Source organism: Gossypium hirsutum, chromosome A10, assembly GCF_007990345.1.
Source record: "Gossypium hirsutum isolate 1008001.06 chromosome A10, Gossypium_hirsutum_v2.1, whole genome shotgun sequence".
Lineage (NCBI taxonomy): Eukaryota > Viridiplantae > Streptophyta > Magnoliopsida > Malvales > Malvaceae > Gossypium > Gossypium hirsutum.
In genome coordinates this window covers 107,131,834-107,151,537 of record NC_053433.1, presented here as the reverse complement: position 1 = coordinate 107,151,537, position 19,704 = coordinate 107,131,834, and the positions used below count along the sequence as shown (strand labels likewise).

The 19,704-nt window shown below is 34.7% G+C and overlaps 1 protein-coding gene across 2 annotated transcripts; it reads left to right on the top strand.

Moving 5' to 3' along the window:
* Nucleotides 1-261: 261 nt before the first annotated feature.
* LOC121207620 (DNA-directed RNA polymerase I subunit 2) lies at nt 262-19,704 on the top strand. 2 transcript variants are annotated; one of them, XM_041077972.1, is made up of 27 exons: nt 262-551; nt 955-1,037; nt 1,125-1,244; nt 2,480-2,556; nt 2,981-3,044; nt 3,242-3,312; nt 3,465-3,542; nt 3,635-3,680; nt 5,586-5,766; nt 5,849-5,901; nt 6,043-6,116; nt 6,244-6,361; nt 7,041-7,128; nt 8,017-8,132; nt 12,124-12,251; nt 12,376-12,455; nt 13,169-13,410; nt 13,484-13,648; nt 13,776-13,940; nt 14,025-14,099; nt 15,396-15,499; nt 15,578-15,653; nt 16,100-16,222; nt 16,310-16,450; nt 17,433-17,645; nt 18,312-18,566; nt 18,993-19,704. In XM_041077972.1, exons 1-27 carry the CDS (start codon nt 365-367, stop codon nt 19,404-19,406), a joined length of 3,537 nt encoding a protein of 1,178 aa, XP_040933906.1. In that variant the 5' UTR covers nt 262-364; the 3' UTR covers nt 19,407-19,704. The 2 variants fall into 2 exon arrangements, with proteins under 2 accessions (XP_040933906.1, XP_040933907.1); XM_041077973.1 differs by lacking the exons at nt 262-551; nt 955-1,037 and having other exon boundaries at nt 1,204-1,244; nt 2,480-2,552.

Sequence of the window (19,704 nt, the reverse complement as noted above, 5' to 3'; positions counted from 1 at the left end):
AAAGCTCGAACTATTTAAAAAACATGCTTTTTTTAATGCAAACCCATTTTTCAAATCTATTCTTTTACTCAAATCCTCCCACTAAAAAATGTCGGAAAATGTCGGGGACATTTGATACAAAATCTTTTAAGTTTTATGATCCGAGCCTATTCATGAAAATATTTTAGCCCAATTGTTCTTTGTGTTATGGGCTTGGGAGAAAATAATGAGTGGCCCATATGAACTTCTAGTTTAAATCTCAACCGAAGTATAACTTACCCTCTCTGGTTCTAAACCCTAAACCCTATTCCTGTTTCCCTCGTCATCCACAGTACATTTTCCTCCCAATTATTAACAGAAAAGAAAACAAGGAGAAGGAACAGTGATGGAAACGCAGAGGAGAAAGAGACCGGGGCAGCCGCCGAGCGTTAAAGAGCTCGAAGAACTAAAGGAGCTATTCAAACACCATATCGAGTCATTCGATTACATGATCGATGAAGGCTTGGAAATCATGCTTAAACGCGTCAAGCCTGTGCAAATATTCGATCCCAATTCCACCAAAACCCTTAGAAATATCCTTTTTTTTGTTGGAATTTATTTTAATGGATTTTTTTTTGTTTCTAAGTTTTAGTTTCTTCCTGTTTTTTGATTCTGTTACTTGATTTTTGCGTCCAAAAGCTCAAAGATATAAAATAATTTTGAATAATGTTTTCGTAGTAATAGAAGGTGAATATGAATGTATGGAAGAAAGCTACATTCTTTTTGGGAAATTAGTTAATTTTCGTGGTCAAGGAATAAGTCGCTGTTTGATTGTTGTTTTTTTCTATTGTTTACTTGAGTGAAACGGGTGATTGAGGAGTTATATAGTGCAATTATGTTGGGCTTAGTGTTTCAAGCTTGATAGGCAAACGTAACTGTAATTTTTTCTTTTTAAATGCAAGTGTGTTGATGTTTGTTCTTGACTTCGTATTTTACTCTGGCTGGATCATCCTGAGATATTTCCACCACAAAAGGATCGATCTTCGAAGACGTCAGCTGGAGCATTGCTTCCATTTGAAGTAAAAATTTACACCATAATTTCCTGGTCTTCGATTATAATAGGTTTCTTATTTTATTTATTAATTGATTGCATTTCTTTTAAACAGTGTAGACAAGCAAAAATTTCTTATACGGGGAGCTTGCATATGGATGTTTGCTTTCAGTGGAATGGCGGAGTTGTTATAAGAGAAAAAGTTAATTTTGGAGAATTTCCTATAATGTTAAGGGTTAGTTTCTTTCTTTCTTTTTGTCATCTTCACTTAATTTTATGTTTTACCAAGAATATTTGTCTAAATGAATTGCATTGTATGTTTTACTAGTTTATGAGCAAATTAATTTTAGATTATGGGAGCATCGTATTGCTCTAGCTGCTTATAATTGTTCGTTTTCTTTAATTTTCAGAATGAGGTCATTTACTTTGCTTTATATTGATCACTATTTGGATCCATAGACTTATTTTAGTAAGATTTAAGTGATTAATTGTAAAAAGTGGCGTTATTTTAGTAAGACTTATTACGTCGTTTACATCTTTATTTAGTATTTACTTTATTTAATTTTCCAAGACTACTAAAGCATATCCAGTTTCTTATAAGACAATGAAGATCTGTTAATAAGGTTTTTCTTTTTTGGAAAATTGACCCAAGTCCTAAGGCCAGAGGCTATGAGTTTATAGCTATTTCTACTAAAGCTCGAAGTGTACTTTTCCTCTATCTGCTTTACCATGTAAGACATAGCTACCTAAAAGCCTGACTACGGTACTGGTGCTGTCTTCATCTTGCCATGGAACTTTTAGTTTAAGTTGCTGTTAATGTTGTCAGCTTCTTCTAGCTTGTCAAATTCATCAAATTACAGTTTTATATTCTTGCTTTAACCTATTACCTATGCCATGTTAACTACTACTTATTTGTTTATGTTCTGATAATATTTTATCTTACAAATTGTTTTAAAAAATGCTTTCAAAACCAAAACTTTTCAATATGCTTGCATCAAACCTTATGTTGCAATTATGTCTTCCTTTGCTTTTGTTGCAAGATGTATTTATTCTCTGGTGGTGAATAGATGCTAATTAATTGATGCACGTGACTTGTAAGTATTAGTGCAATGATTTGATGTGCAACGTTAGAAAAAGAAAAAATACAGAAAGAAAAAAAGGGACTTGGTTGTTGATTCATTCCTGCCTACACCTTCTTCTGTCTTAATTAAGGGTAACGGCAAAGCAGGAGCATGACTGTCATGACCCCTGCATGTGAAATACAGATACTTTTGCATTGGCAGTTTGCAAAGAAGGTGTTATCTTTCATTTCCCCCACTGTTAATGTAGAATTAGCTCACATTTTACAGCATCACTGTGAATTAATGATTTTTTAATCCAACCTTGCTCTTTTCTTGGATTATCTATTATAGTAATTTTATTCTGCTTTACTTTGGTACTCATGTGCCGAGTGTATTTTATTTTATGCAGTCAAAACGTTGTTACTTGCAAGGTGCTAATCCCGAGAAACTGGTTGCTTGCAAAGAAGAGGCACGAGAAATGGGTGGGTGAGTAATTGATTGATCTCTCACCATTTATGTTTGACATCCTTAGAAGTTCTAACAATATCAGCACGTGCATATTTTATTTGTTTGGAATTGTACATGATATATTTCAGATTGCTCGCCCTTTTGCTTTCTTTTTGCCCTTTTGTAATTGCACTAGTGTTTTACATATTTTACGTTATTAGACTCATTCAAGCCTATGTTTCCTGTATTTAGGAGCATAAAATCTTATAGTATAAGTAAACCACTAATTGTTTGTATGGTGTGGAACTATATGAATCTTACATAGAAACGATACCATTTCTGTATGAGATTCTAACACTAAATTATGCATAGTGCATTCTATATCCAGTTTCCCCTTTTTTGTCTAGTTTTCATTTTCCTTATAACAATTTAAAAGCCATTTAAAATTTTTATGGCAATGCAGCTATTTCATTCTCAATGGGCTTGAGAGAGTTGTTCGGGCTTTGATATTGCCGAAACGGAATTATGTGAGTGAGCCAGAACTCTTTAATTTTGGTTGACGGGTTAACCTTTTCTGTTTTAGATTAACGAAATTAATATCATTCATACGTCTAGAATAGAATACTAAACCTATTGTAAGATGACTTTTTCTTAATTACCCTCCCATTCCTTTCATTTCTTTGATTATAAAATGTTGCATACTGAGGCAGTATTTTATTTTCAGCCTATGAGCTTGGAACGGAATTCATTTCGCGAACGTCGGGAGGGTTATACTGAGAAAGCAGTTGTAATAAGGTTCTTGTTTTATATAGATATAACTTTATAATTACCTTCTTTTCATTCAAGTTTTTATTCCAGCATCTCATTGGATCACTAAAGAGCTTATTAGATCTTTCTTACTCTGCTGCTCAAAATTGTTTTGGATGCTCATATAATTGTTATTCTAGGTGTGTGAGAGATGACCTGTCTTCTGTAACAGTTAAGTTATATTATCTTCGTAATGGGAGTGCAAGACTTGGATTCTGGTAAGAAATTCTGAGCTGAAGTAGAAACATGATGCTTGTGGTGTTTGATTATAAAATAGGCTTATACATTTTGTTTTAATTTATGTTTGCAGGATACAGGGGAAGGAATACATGCTTCCTGTTGGCATTGTACTTAAGGTGTAGCCACCGGTTCTTTTACGTACATTCCCTTGCTCGCAATATACTTCTCTTCAAGCTTTTCTTATGTGATACTTTGGGAAACCAGTTTTACCTTATTGTGAATGTGTGATAATATACTGGGAACCGTATGGAATCATCTTCGAACCTGGTAGAATCATGTTTGTCCTATATGGTTTGATTGATGTTTCTAAATGGTTGTTAGTAGCCACAGAAATGGCTTCTAGAATCCATCTTCTGTGTTTTCTGTTTGGATGTTAAAAAGTTTGGAACCCTTTGGGGTACCCCCTAGCTTGTAACTAATAACTCAATGGCCTATTGGTCTGCAGAAACCAAAGCAGACTGATGATCAACACTGTTGGTTACTCCTAAAGCATCTGGCGACCAGCCTAGCACCTGATTTCCTTCTCCAAGTCCGCAACCTCCCCCTTCAGTCCACATTCTTTTCTTCCTTTCATTGAAACACATAACAGCCAACTAAACACCTTCTTCACTCTGATTTCCAACTTGCTGACCTGCAAGTTTCTGTATGTAGCTACTGGCAAAGCTAACTGGCTTGTCCTCCACATTCTTTTTCTCTCCAACAAGATCTCTCTCTCCTCCACAAGCTCTCTTGTTAAGCTTTAATATCCAAGCTGATCTGTTGAAAGTTGCCCTCCTTATCTGAAGTTTACCTACTAAAATCCACATACCACCGTTGACAAGACACCTCCAACTGAATCATAGAACAAAAGATTATCCTTTCTCTGCTCAAAAATTGCTATTTGGTTCTTTTACTGTTTTTATTGTTACGAGTTTTCATGAATTTGAAGTGAGTTCGATGTATTGTGAAGAATTTTGCTTAATTTGGGTTAAGATCATTATGCATGTTAATGATGGAAAAGTAACTGGTTAATAAGAAGATGACTAGCTTGACCAACAGGACTTGGAGTTTGATGTTGTTCTGGTCAGAGAGAGGTTAAACAGGGAATCTAAAGGAAAGGGAACTGAGAGGAAAGAAGAAAGTGTTTGGTGTTTTTTATTTCAAAGAAACTCCACAAGCTGATTTTCTTGTAGCCATTCAAATGACAGAAAATGACTATTTTTTTGGAGAACACCTTAAGAAAAAAAATTATATTTTAGAGTTGTTTTCTACTAAAATGGAGTCTTAGTTTGGAATACTAAGGATTTCCCAATACCCTTTTTGTACTTGTTAGAGTTGTGCTCTTCCCCAATTATGTTGAGGTATTCTAGTTTTGTCAATAGAAGCAATGCAATTTTTTAATGTCTACATTTTTTCTCCTTCAGTAGCTTGATTGTCATCTTTCACTCAATTCAGTTAATTTCTTCCATCTAAGTTTTGTTTGGTTGAGAACTTATGAACTTCGAATGGTTTGTTCTCTTGATAGTATTTTTGTTACAGCCAATATTTTTATTGTACTTCACAATCTTGTTGCAATTGTCCCAATCTTTTCAAGTCCTCCGTGTTATAGCTTATGCTTATGCAAGCCTCAAAGTATGATTTCCATGTATTGCATACTTCCTGGGCTCTATTTGATTAATGCTTTTGCTATTTACTTTATTTTTCAATACAACGTGAGAAGCCCCCCAAAGGGAAAAAACGGAAAACAAGGGGCAACTGTCAGAAAGCAAAAACACCAAGAAAACAGGGCCTCAGTATTCCACCTTCATATATCTCCATCTTTTTTAATCTACGCCATCGATTTGTTTCCTTGTGACATAAATTAGGTTTCATGTGATCTGCTTCTTTGCCACACTTTCAGCAAAACAAGATTTGTCCTTGCTGCTTCTTCTTGTAGTTTCTTAAGCTCTTGAATTTTATCTGCTTGATCTATGCCTACTGTTCGTAGATATATTTCTTAAATCCTTTTGTTTTCTGGTTCTAATTCTGATTGTTCTTAGTAGGCTCTGATTGACACTAATGATCACGAAATTTATACAAAATTGACATGCTGCTATAATGAGAAAGATGGTGACATAAAGGGGGCTGTTGGCTCGCAACTTGTTGGTGAAAGAGCCAAGATTATTCTTGATGAAGTTCGGCACTTGGCGCTTTTTACTAAGGACCAGTGTCTACTGCATATTGGTGCTTACTACAATACTTGTCTAATTATCATTTTATTTCATATGTTGAGCATCTATAGTAATATCCTTTGTTGTAAATCTAGGGGAACACTTCCAACCTGTGATGGAGGGGATGGAAACTGAGAGTTATTCTTCTGTAAGTTGTATTTGTTGTCTGTAAAATGTCCCCTTTTATGGTGTAAAAATAACAGAAGCAAGTTGATTCCCTTGAGATCTTTTTAGAGTGAATTCTGAGACATTTAATGCCCTATTATTTTCTCTATTATTATATACGTAGGTTGCTGATGCAGTGCTGAGGAATCACATATTTGTTCACTTGAATGACAACAATGACAAGTTTAATCTGCTTATGTAAGTTATAGAGGTTCTCTTTGCCCTAGCTTCAACTTAATATTTTAGAGTAAACTTGTCACGTACTGTTGTTTCATGAACACATTCTTTGTACCTTTTTGTCTTCTGTTTAACTTCTTCTCTTCAGCTTTATGGTGCAGAAACTTTTCTCGCTTGTAGATCAAACTTCTGCGCCTGATAACTCAGATTCTTTGCAAAATCAGGAAATTTTACTGCCTGGCCATCTAATTACAATTTACCTTAAGGTAGACAGACTTTTAACAATTTGAAGGTTTTTTGCCTTTCTTTTACTCATTTAAAATATTTAATGAATCCATGAAACCAGGGTAATTTTTTACTAAAAGTATAATAATATGCGTCAACCGGTTGAGCTTTCATAATTAGTTTGCAGTTAATTTCATGTGATTTGCATGTGAATTGCCTTATTTATTGTTTTAATTATTTTACTAAAACAATACTATTCAGAAGTTATTTTTATATGATGGGAATTCCTTCAATGAGTAATCCATGTAATTTTCGATTATGGTTAGTTATTTGATTGACAAGATTTATAACTTTTTCTAAGTTTGTATTCTGGCATAACTGGATTAGGACAATTAATTAAATACATTTATTGTAAATAAAATTTAAACTGACATAATTGATTATTGAATTACATCAAAAGCTAATGGGTAATATAATCTTCACCTAAGTTTTCTATCCCTTAAGCTACATTTATATAGTATACATTATTCTTTTAGTAAACCTTTCAGTAGTTCTTTGATCGTTAGAAATAAATTTTTTTAATCAGGATTTGTTATCATTGATCTCTTATTTTATCCACTAATGCATGGAACAGCTAGCAGTACATTTACCATGTTAAATTAGCTTTGTTGATGTAATTTCACATAAAGATTGATTTTAACCTGTCATTTATTTTTTCAGGAGAAACTGGAAGATTGGTTACGCAAAGGAAAAAAGCTTGTTGAAGATAAGATTAATAACAATGGCCAAAATTTTGATTTCTGCAGCTGTATGTTATGCCTTGCCCACTCTATCTTTTCTGTAACCTGCTTTCTCTTTCTGCACCATGTTCTGTTTTATAGCGTTTCTAATATTTTGCATCTTCTGTTTCCTGTTGGTGGCTGAAAGCTTTACCATTACTAGTTTCATTTATTTCTTTTGAACCACCATATACTTTAATTCTACTGTAGTTAGTTGTTTTATGATCAATACTATTGTTTCCATTGAATGTTTAATTTGGAAGAAGTTGGATAAACCTGATTTAAGCTAAACTGGAATTGACTTGTCCGATCCTGATAACCCTATGATGCCTGATCCTGAACATCCCACCATTTACCTGATCTGACCTACCACACTTAAGATCTCCAGTGGGACCTTGGATGACATCTTATATCTCGCATTCATGCATTGAGCTTTTTTGTTCATGCTTCCAAGTGTACTCTTGAGTTTCAAGTGTTGAATGGGTACTTTTTTAGTGTCCTGCTTCTATAAGGACAATTGGTGTTCCAAATCTCTAATATAATTTTTTGTAGCGAAAAAATAACAAACATCTCCATCCTGTTTCTGTTGTTTTCTTTGAAATGCTTAGAAATGATCTAAAGACATTAAATGCAAAAGTGCTGGGCTTTTCATGCTTAGTGATGTTACGTTTCCTATTTTTCCCGTAGTACTGCCATGAAGTATCGTATTTATTGTTCTTTTAATTAATTCTTGCTGTCACAGTAAGAAATTTTGCTAGATTTCAATGCATGAAAATGATAAGCAAATTTCTTTTAGCCTGCATCTTGTCCTAATTTGCTGCTTAAGATGTAACTCTAGATTTTTAATTTGCGAAAATCCTCCTGCTTGTTTCCACTTGTGGACTGATATTGCTCTTATTGTTTGTGCAATGATGCAGTAAAAGATGTCAAGAAGGTGATGGACAAAAATTCTTCGAAGCAAATTGGTACAGCAATTGAGAATTTGTTGAAAACTGGAAGATTGATAACACAAACAGGTTTAGATTTACAGCAGGTCAGCTCTTTTATTCATATATTTATTTCCAATATTCAATTATGTGTGTGGATGTCAAAATGTCAACTTAAACTATGAAATTGAATTGTTAGATTGAGTTTTCTTTTCTTTGACCCTTTTATTAAGCTCGTCCAACTCGTGCTTGAGTTCCCATTCTGCTGAAGCACGGTTACCCTGATGACTGGAATTGGTTCCAGAATTCGGGAAAGACTTATTGTTCATTTTACCATAACTGGTTCCAAAATTCAGGATAGACTTATTGTTCAATTCATGTGAAATGTAATGACCTTGCTTTGGCGGGATGATGGCTGGGTAGTGACTTTCTTTACCATTGGCCATGTTTTTAAAGTTGATCAGCCATAGAAGTGAAGCTTTGTTTTTTCCTCGGTGTGTGTAGAAAGATGATTAATGATGTTTGTTGCTGCTGGAAAATTCACCTTGTTCCCCCGCTATAGCTGAAATACTATTGTAGCACAAGATGGCTGCCAGTGAATGAAAATGTAATACTGGTTAGCGAGCTGAGCTCTATTTAATGAATTGACTTTTATATCTGTGAATATAACTGATCTGGAGTAAATGGAGGGAGTTAACATGTCAAATAAAATTTCTTTAGGTTATAAAATAATATCCAGTTAATTTATCAGTGAAAGGTAGAGATAGTGGAAATTGGCAATGTGAGGGACTTATTTGAGGTGATTTGGATGTCTGAGATGAAATCATATGACATTAACTGTAAGAAGATGCGACTTGATGGAGAATAAAGTTGTAAGCAAACATGGAACCAAAAAGAGGCCTTGGTTTTATTGGTCTTTTCTAAGAAAACTTGGGTGGACTCAGAAAGAGGCCTTGGTTTTATTGGTCTTTTCTAAGAAAACATGGATGGACTCAAAAAGAGGCCTTAGTTTTATTGATCTTTTCAAGGTCTGATTCTAGGGTGCACAATGCCATATATGACCATGTAGTTTAACTAACATGGATGGAAAGTATGCTGTTTAATCCTTGGAAAATAATCACCAAATCACTTGAAATTATGAACAAGTTTTAGGAAGAAGAATGATTCTCTCTTATTACTTCTAATCTGAATACAGCCTTTTAAAGAATAGCAGGAAAAATAAAAAAGGAAATAATCTCTAGAAATTAGCCTATCCCTAAAAATTAGTAATTTGATTATGGCTAATAGTACAAGGAAATTCCTAGCACTAATGTAGAAAATCTGCTTAATTTAAGGAATTCCAACACTCCCCCTCAAGCTGGAGTGTAGATGTGAATCAAACCCAGCTTGCCCATAATTTCTTCGAACATTTTTCTTGAAATGCAACCCCTTACCAGGAGTCCCTTTTAAGTATCTCAATATCCTGTAGGCAGCTTCCAAATGTTTCTCCCGTTGATATCTCCCCCTGTCTACTTCTTCTCCATCCTTATGAGTTCCTAATTTAAGGTTGGGTTCTATAGGAGTCTTGTCTATGTTCTTTGGAGTTTCTACAGAGTCAACATTAGAAACAAAGGCATTGTAGGATTTAGACAAGTTTCCATAGGATACAAACCGAGAAATGGGATGTTGAGTGCAGCTCCTACTGCCCTTTCTTACTGCAATTGGAAGATGGATGGAAGATGGAGGAGGTGAAACTTCTTCCTCAGGACAGTCCTCGGGTAAAGATGGCATAGGCACTGCTGTTTCGGTCTCAGGCAGCTGATGTCTCCGAGAGTATACACGAAGTCCCTGAGTTTTTCCTTGTTGTTTTTCAGAATGAGTGGGCTGTTTTTCTTCATTAGTATGATTAATCACCCTTGTTTCTTGTTGCTGAACAGTGGAGATAGGAAAAACAGGTTCCAAAACAGGAATAACAGTGGCTGTAGGATTTTCAGCAGGTTTTGTAGTTGTGGTAGGGCTGACAGGTTCCAAAACAGGAATAACAGTGGCTGTAGGATTTTCAGCAGGTTTTGTAGTGGTGGTAGGGCTGATAGAGTCTTGAGGTATAATGAGAAGATTGCTCAAGGTCTCATCTTCACTAAGTATCTCCCCCTGAAGATAAGGGGCTGAAAAATATGGCTCGTTTTCGAAGAAAGTAACATCAAGGGACAAATTTTCAGTAAGTCTCACTGTCCCCATTCCAGCCACCGGCGAGTAAGATCCATCAGCTATGCGAATCCGAGAGTGATCATGACAAGGTAAATAGGTGTGAAACAAACTTAGATTACCTGTCATGTGGTCGGATGCACCGAGTCTAGTATCCAGGAAGTTGTGATAGGTTCGTGTGTAGTATTTAAAGCAGTACCTTGAATAGCTAGTGACCCACTGGCTGTAGGAGTCCCGAGTAGTTTATGAAGAGCCTCAAGTTGAGTTTTGGTTAGCCTAACATTCTGAGCATCTTCTTCAGTAGTAGATATCATTGCTGCCTTGTTTTCTTTCTGTTTTTTTTCTTCAGGATAGCCATGGAGTTTGAAGCATTTCTCCTTGGTATGCCCAACCCGATTACAGTGGCTACACCATGGCCTTTTTGAACCAGAATCAATTCCATCTTTGAACCTTTGAGATTGAGGGCCTCTTGAAATAAGAGCAGAGTTCTCGGAAGGATGATGACCAGCTACGGTCAATGGTTTTAATTCTCTTGCGTCTCCCAACATAATAAGACGCCGTTTCTCTTCCCTCCTTACTTCAGCAAATGCTTCTCCTATGGTTGGCAGTGTGGTTCTGCCTAGTATTCGTCCTCGGACCTCATCAAGATCACGATTTAGTCCTGCTAGGAACTCATAGAGACGTTCTTTGTTAAGATGATCCATGAACTTTGTGTGTTCCAAGCCCTCGCCCCAATCAACTTCATAATACATGTCTAACTCCTGCCATAAGATCTTTAGGTTGTTGTAATATTGAGTGACTTCAAGTGTTCCTTGTCGAATATCTTTCAACTTTAATTTGATCTCGAATACTTGGGAAGTATTTCCAAGATCCGAGTAATTCTCCTTGATTGCATCCCACATTTCTTTGGCAGTTTTGAAAAAAAGATACGTTCGGCTTATATGACCTTCCATCGAATTTATAAGCCAAGCCACAACCATTGAGTTGTTAAGCTCCCAAGTTGCATAACCAGAGTCTGTTGATGCTGGTCGAGGAATTTGTCCATTAATGTACCCAATTTTTCCTCGGCCACGAAGAACCATAAGGACAGATTGTGACCATTGCAGGAAATTTTTTCCATCTAATCGATGATTTGTGATTATAAGAGAAGAGTTAAGGTCACCTTGTGGGATTCCTTGACTGTGATTTTGAGTTATTTGTGAGATCTCAGTCTCAGAGAAATTTTCGGTGTCACCCATGGGAGTAGGGTTTCTAACAGAGAAAAACAGAACAAGAGAAGAGAAGAAAGAGCAGGATCAAATGGATTCCTGATGCTCTGATACCATGAACAAGTTTTAGGAAGAAGAATGATTCTCTCTTATTACTTCTAATCTGAATACAACCTTTTAAAGAATAGCAGGAAAAATAAAAAAGGAAATAATCTCTAGAAATTAGCCTATCCCTAAAAATTAGTAATTTGATTATGGCTAATAGGACAATGAAATTCCTAGCACTAACGTAGAAAATCTGCTTAATTTAAGGAATTCCAACAATATCATTACTGATTTATCTTTTTAGACAATTGAAGCTAAAAGGAAAAGGAAAGAAAGATTTCCATTGGTTTTGCCACAAGATGCTTGTGCTTGCGTAGAGATTGAAATGCCTGTTTAGGAGTCTGATTTAAATGTTGAAACCGATTAGCAGTCTATTTTGAAGCATATTTTTAGAGTATTCATGCACATTTGTGGTTATCTATATCTCTAACTAATAATTGAAGTAACTGCCCTTTTGAGGTTACTGGTTAAATTTGCTGCTTCACATGTGTGAAAGTTTCGTTTAGTATCTATGCCTTGTATTTATCTTATGTTTAAAGCTTTATAGGGTGCACTTGTAAAGGTTGGAAAATCATTAATGAGTTTTCTTTTGTTTCACTAGAGGGCTGGTTTCACAGTTCAGGCAGAGAGGCTTAACTACCTACGATTTATTTCGTTTTTTCGGTCTGTTCATCGTGGGGCTTCATTTGCTGGACTTCGAACAACCAGTGTTCGGAAGTTGCTACCTGAGTATGCATCTGTTTGCCAACATAGTCAGCTATTTGTTTTTGTTCACTTCAGGCTTTTGTATTCATGAGGCTCTTGTATTTATTTATTTATTATTTTTGTAACACCTCATTCTTTTGATTTATAGATCTTGGGGATTTCTTTGCCCAGTGCACACTCCTGATGGAGAGCCTTGCGGGTTACTGAATCACATGACATGTACTTGCCGTAAGTCAAACTTTATTTACTTTTCTTTTTGGTCCTTTGATTATTTTGTTGCTAAATTTGAAGTAATTTTATTTTTCTTGAAACAACTGTTTAGGAGCCTCAAGTTTGAAGGGATGGATGTCACTAGATGTTTAGCTTGTTCTTGACAATGTTAGCCTCCATTTTTGTGATTGTTACTTATTTCTTTCGGAAGCATTATTACTGTTTATGGACGAAGGCAAATTGATTTGTTATAACTGTCTGAAACTGCTATAACCTGTTTTAATGTTGGACTTGGTGGTGCTTGAGCTGGCTATTTCTAAATGGTTGTATGATGATTGCACATTTGCTCAGATAGCCTATATTTAAATTGTATCGAAACGCATAACCTGCTGATTATCCCTTTTAAAAAATAAAAAAAAGTAGAAAAGATTGATTCATAAAATATGGTTAGGAAATGTGAAGAAAAGCAAGTAAAACACGGCGTTTGAAACTGCAATTGAATTGAATGAAATCTAGCCTCCAACTAAAACAAGTAACGATCAATATTGGTTGTTGTTGGCTTCTAATTTCATAATGAATATTTTTTCCTTTCTTTTCTTGCCTTAAAGGAAGGAACAAACTACATGTACATGTACATGCTCATGCATCTTTTATCTCTTACCCACAAATTACTAAAAGTGTTTATTCTTATGTATTTGATATGTAATTTCTTTGTTTAATTTTTATGCCAGGAATTACATCGTACTACAACTCACAAGGAAATATTAGAGATTTTTTTAAAATAAGAATGTCTATACTTGATGTCCTAGTTGGGGTTGGAATGACAACTTCATGGCCAAAACTTGATCATGCTGGGCCTCCTCGAGCTCTTCCCGTTCTTCTAGATGGTTGTGTTATTGGCTCTTTATCCTCTGGTGAAGCTGACAAAGTTGTTGCTCATTTGCGGAGATTGAAAGTGTCAGCTGCTTCAGTGGTCTGCTCTAGTTGCTAATTGCATGATTCCATTTTTATTAAATTATTTTTAAAATTTGTATAGTGTTTTTCAGATTCCTGATGACTTGGAAGTGGGATATGTTCCTCTAAGCTTGGGTGGCACATATCCTGGATTGTACCTGTTCACTTCTCCTTCTAGATTTATTCGGCCAGTCAAAAATATTTCTATCCCTTCTTCGGATGGGAAGGATATTGAACATATTGGGCCCTTTGAACAGGTGAATACAGCTTTCTCCTCTGTCTTTTAGATCCTTTTCATTTTTATTTTCAAATTTCAGACCTCAATCATGTGGACTAGTTCTAATATTAAGTTAGCAGCCGGGAGTTAATTCTTCTGTTTTATAGGTTTTCATGGAAATAAAATGTCCAGATGGTGGGAATGGAGGAAGAAGTACTACTTTTCCTGCAACTCATGAAGAACTTATGCCAACTGCAATGCTTAGTGTGGTTGCTAATCTTACACCTTGGTCAGACCATAATCAAAGTCCACGTAACATGTACCAGTGCCAGGTGTTCTAACATGTCCTCAAAATATCATTGTATTGTATGTTTAAATTTCAATGTTTTGCTTTGTATTTACGTTTGGCTTTGTAGATGGCAAAACAAACAATGGCTTTTTCTTTGCAAGCACTTCATTCACGCGCGGATCAAAAGCTGTACCATCTTCAGGTCCTCCTTCTTCCTTTCTTTTTTCCTTTTTGGGAAGTCGTACATGATTGTGTGCTAATCTCTAGTTTTTCCTACAGAATTTTCCTTTGGTGTTCTGACTTATTTTTAACCTTCTGTTAGTTATCTGTATATATGTGGTACCGTTCCTGCTCTTGATGCTGAGAGTTATTGATATTAGTTATGTTAGGGTAATTTTCTCATGTGAGTTACTTTGCATTATGGGCACTTGCATTTGATATGGCTGGTACGAATTGGTAATATATCAGTTGTCATTTAACCAATTCATTCACTATTATTTGATAAAACAATGTCTTCGATTATAACATAAAATCTAAAAAATGTCGCTTTGGAAATTGTTTCTCTTACGTGTTAATTGATTGATTAGAATTTTCTTTTAGAAAGTGATACTACTTCTGGTTCACTTCTGCTAATATTCTTCTCATTGCCAATATTCTTCCAAAATTTTTAGAATCTACTTAATGTATTCAATCAATTTTATTGATGGAATTTCTTTTATAATTACTTTAACCTTATATTCTTTACATTTTAATTATTTCTTTTCCTCTTTAACTTTTACTAATTTATAATATTTTAGAGAAATCAATTAATTTAATATATATCTAGTATTTAATTTTCTGTAAAGTAGTGAGCAGTTTTTATAGTAAAAGTTCAATACTTAATTTTCAGAACTTAAAAACTTAGTATTTTATTTTTCAATGTTAATTTTTTTTCAAAATTTCAAGCAGTACATTAAAAAGGACTCTTGAGAGGCTTGTACTTGAATGCTTTGAGGCCTAGACCTCATCTCACAAGAGTTGAAATGCTTTGTCTAATTGGACGGTAGAACACCTCAGCTTATGCTTTTGACTTAGCGTTGATGTCAATCTTATATTGTACATTTTCACATGGTTGCATGGCTATATATTCCATTTAAATCCATTTTTTTAGTGAGATATATGGATTTTAATGTCCAGATTGTCTAGCTAAGCTTTGTGGTATTTATGCTCCCTCCAATTGAACAAAGGGAAATACTTCAGAATAACAAATTGATCTACAACAGGGATATCTCTTTTTACACTCTGGAATGTTTTTCTTAAAGAGTCCACAAAATTTCTAAGGCACTTAAAATATGACCAGTTTAATTACAATCCTTTCTTTGTTTTTTGATGATATTTGTTTTAATCTTCTTTGTCTTCAATTACTGGGGCCTGGGACCTCTGCCTACTTTTTTCTGGTAATGGTGACTATCATCTTGTTATTTGCTTTTCGATTACAAACTTTCTGGGCTATTTTCAGACTCCTCAAACACCAATTGTGCGCACAAAAACATATACAAAATATGGCTTGGATGATTATCCTTCAGGAACTAATGCAATAGTAGCAGTGCTTGCATATACAGGGTATGCGTTTTAGTTAAGTATCTGGAGTAACATTATCCTCTTGAAGGTTCCTGAATTTAACCAGTATTTATTATATAGATATGATATGGAAGATGCGATGATTTTGAATAAGTCTGCTGTGGAACGTGGGATGTGTCGTGGACAGATATACCAGGTTTGCCCTTTTCTTCCTGCATGGTTTATTTACTTTTGCTTCTTGTCTTATAGTTTTGGAGTATTCCTATTTATGCAACCAGTTCTCAAGGAGACTGATTATTTTTCTCCTTATTGCCAGTCAAGGTCAAAAATATTTTTGTTCTGCACTCAATGTTATACTATTAATTTAATTATTTAAGAACCAGTGTTTGGATCTTTAAATAAGAATAAAAGTTGCGGAACGGTGGCTTCAAAACTATTTCTGTTGTACACAGCTTCCCTGGTCCTGGTATACGCAACACCTTATAGATATTAAAGAAGAATGTGCATTGTATTTTTACAATTTTTCTCTTTCTTGTTTGTCTCTCTTTTACTCTTATATTCTTTCATGCTAATTCTTACACTTGGTTTTCTTTGTTATGTGGCTTTTTACTATCGGTTATTCTAATGTTGATCATTTGGTAGACGGAAACTATTGACTTGTGTGACGGTAAGAGCAATCAAGGGCAGAGAATTTTTAAAAGAGAACATTCAGATAAGGCAATATCTTCTTTTGTTGATTCCGATGGACTTCCGTATGTTGGCCAGGTTAGATTCTATTATGTATTTTGCATTTTTTATTATTCAAACTCCTGTTATTGTTTTGGTGTCCAACTGATTGGTGGAAATTTTCAGGTCATACATGGAAACGAACCATACTGTAGTACCATTAATCAGGTGACAAATTCAAAGAGAGTCTACAACCACAAGGGTTCAGAAATGACTATTGTTGACTATGTTGCGGTTGATACAAAAAATAAACAGCAACTTCAGAAGGTAAGTTGCACAGCATCTTTCAGTCATTCATTATCAGAGAAAAGCCTAGGGTAGGTCTGCCCTTGCTAAAACTAATGTGATGCTTCTCAAACTTAAATAAATTAAATTAAAAAATTAGAACTAAATCATAACCTTTTAGATTAAAGAAATAACCAAAGGTTATTATTTCATATCCATACACCATAACTCCACAAGCTTGGTTAAATAATTTTTGTTATCCTCAGGACCAAATAATAAATTTTTGATGTTAAACAGTATAATTTTTGCCATAAATTTCTGAATTAATGAAGGATAAAGTGAGTATAAAAAAATACCATTAGTTATTTGTTACTAGATATAAGCTCCTTTTGAAGAATTTTGGATTTATAGCTTCATCTAAAGGCTCAAAGTGCTTTCTTTGTAAGCTAAAAATTAAAAAATTTTGGGAGTCAAATGTCTTTTGCTTTTGCAATAGAAAAGCTCTTTCATAATCTATGCTGAGGAACCCTACATATGCTGAATGGAGTGTATAAAAGAACTTTCTCCATTTTGTTATTTCTAGTGCTGTCACTCAGCTTTCCTGGTTTTCAGTGTTGAAATTGGCATAGCTTGTGTGTTAGCTTGTGTGTTATCAAGAGATCTGTTACATTTTTTTCTAGGATATATTGATCACAAGTCCATAGATCATTAAAAATCAATTTCTGTATTTATCATATTATCTAATGTGTTTCAAATAGTTAATAACTTATGGTGACTTGATGATTTAGAATAAGTAAAGAGCAATACTTGTATAATAACACCTCCATATACTTAATGCTTTTGTTCTGAGTTTTTCTTTTGCTAACGTTAGGAGTTTTAATTATTTTTATTTTATAATATTTTGATGTACAAGAGTGTCATTTGCAAGTATTTTTTTTCCCTTCTGAAAACCTTCTGTCATTGATGACGTAAACATCATACCTTAGCAGCAACAGTATCCTTCAAACATATCTGTTTTGGGCAGGTTAATATTCGTTTTCGACATCCAAGAAACCCTATCATTGGTGATAAATTTAGCAGCAGACATGGGCAGAAAGGTGTCTGCTCTCAGTTGTGGCCAGATATTGATATGCCATTCTCAGGGGTTACAGGAATGCGCCCTGATCTCATAATCAATCCTCATGCATTTCCTTCAAGAATGACGATAGCCATGCTTTTGGAATCTGTTGCTGCTAAGGTACTAATCCTAGTTTTTGTAGGAGTATTATTTTTATCAACATGTCTTAGTATATAAGATAGCAATAAACTAATTTCATTTGATAATTTTTTGCCACTTACATGATTTGTTTAAGCAGAGGAATTTTTTTTTACTTATTTCAAAGAGTTCTTATTTTTCATTGGAGTTTTACTTATTCTTTTAATTTCAACTTGAAATTTATACTAGTTTTTCCTTATGACGAACTATTTTTATACATAAAAATTAAGCTCTTCCTTACGTTAATACACTAATTAACCAATTGAGGCATAAGTTTTAACAGTTAATCAAGGAAATGAACTGAGATAAGTGCATGCTTGTGGCATTGAAACTTAAAATAAAAAGTACAGATTGATAAACAACTAAAAATTTGTGAATAATGCTGTAATCCTCAATGGAGCTTAAATTGCAGCAAGGAAGGAATGGTTAAACTAGAATTCGTCCTTGTTTTACAATTTTTGTTCATTAATTTAGGCTTTTTGTCTAAGCATAGTGGTCAATTTTATATTCAATGGTTAGACTGGACGTCTTCCATGTTTTACAATTATTATGAGTTCCTACATGTGAATTTTTATAATATACTGCAAGGATTTTAAGAAGCTTAATAGTTCAAGAATCAAGAGTGATTTCTTTTATTTCGTATCACAGGGAGGAAGCTTACATGGGAAATTTGTGGATGCAACACCGTTTTCTGATGCAGTCAAGGGAGCTAATGGAAAGACAGAGACAGAGTCCGAGTCTCTTGTTGATGAGCTTGGTTCCATGTTAAGAGCTCGTGGGTTTAATTACCATGGAGTTGAGGTGTTATACAGTGGTGTTTATGGAACAGAACTAACATGTGAGATATTTATTGGCCCTGTGTATTATCAGCGTCTTAGACACATGGTTTCTGACAAGTATCAGGTTAGAATTTTTTTCTTTTTAAATATATCCTACAAAATCTCTACATTTCCAATGTAGTAAAGTAGCATTCTTTTAATCAAGAAAAGGGTAATAAGTAATCTATAGCATGTTAACGAATCTTGATTTAATTTATTTAATTGTTCTTTAATTTATATTACACCTCCAATCTTCTGTTTGTCTCTGAAAGTACAAGCGTATGCATATACTAATGCCTTTTAGTTTGTCGCTACATTTTTTGATGTTTAATTCATTTTCTTCCTTATGAAATCAGCTTCATGCAATTATCAAAATTGATGCTTGCAGTTAAATTGTATGGAATTTGCTTCTATATTTTGATGCATGCGCAATTACTCTTTGATTTCTTGGTCCTGTATTCATTCCTGGAACCTGTTATTTCCCCATTGAACTCCATTGTGTTGTATGCAGGTCCGTGCCACTGGACAAGTTGATCAGATCACTCGACAGCCAATTAAAGGAAGAAAGCGTGGTGGAGGTATACGTTTCGGAGAGATGGAACGAGACTCTATGCTTGCTCATGGGGCTGCATATTTATTACATGATAGGCTTCATACGTGTTCTGATTATCACATTGCTGATGTCTGCTCTCTGTGTGGAAGCATCCTTACCACCGCAATTATCCAGCCACAAAAGCGGGTTGTTAGAGAGGTTGGCGGGTTGCCTCCTGCTAGGGCTCCGAAGAAGGTTATGTGTCATGCTTGCCAAACAAGCAAAGGGATGGAGACGGTCGCAATGCCTTACGTTTTTAGATATCTGGCTGCTGAGTTGGCGGCTATGAACATAAAAATGACAATACAACTAAGTAGTGAAGCTGGAGCTTGAAGACTACTGCAGTTCTCAAATGTTTTGGCAAAATCTTATTAATGCTGTTTGATCCTACAAAGGAGAGAAGGGACAGAGATAAGTTTGATTTCAGCCAAACACTGCTCCGGGATGGTTCCCGGAGAAGTCGATTTTGTTTATATATCATGTATTTTATTTATATTTATTCTGCAGTTACTCGAGTATTATGAGATTTTTTTTGTTGTAATTGGTTAAATTGTAGAATTTGGCTTGATAAGCGAACAGAACTCAAATTGTTATTTTGAATCAATCCAATCAGCTACAACATTATATTTTA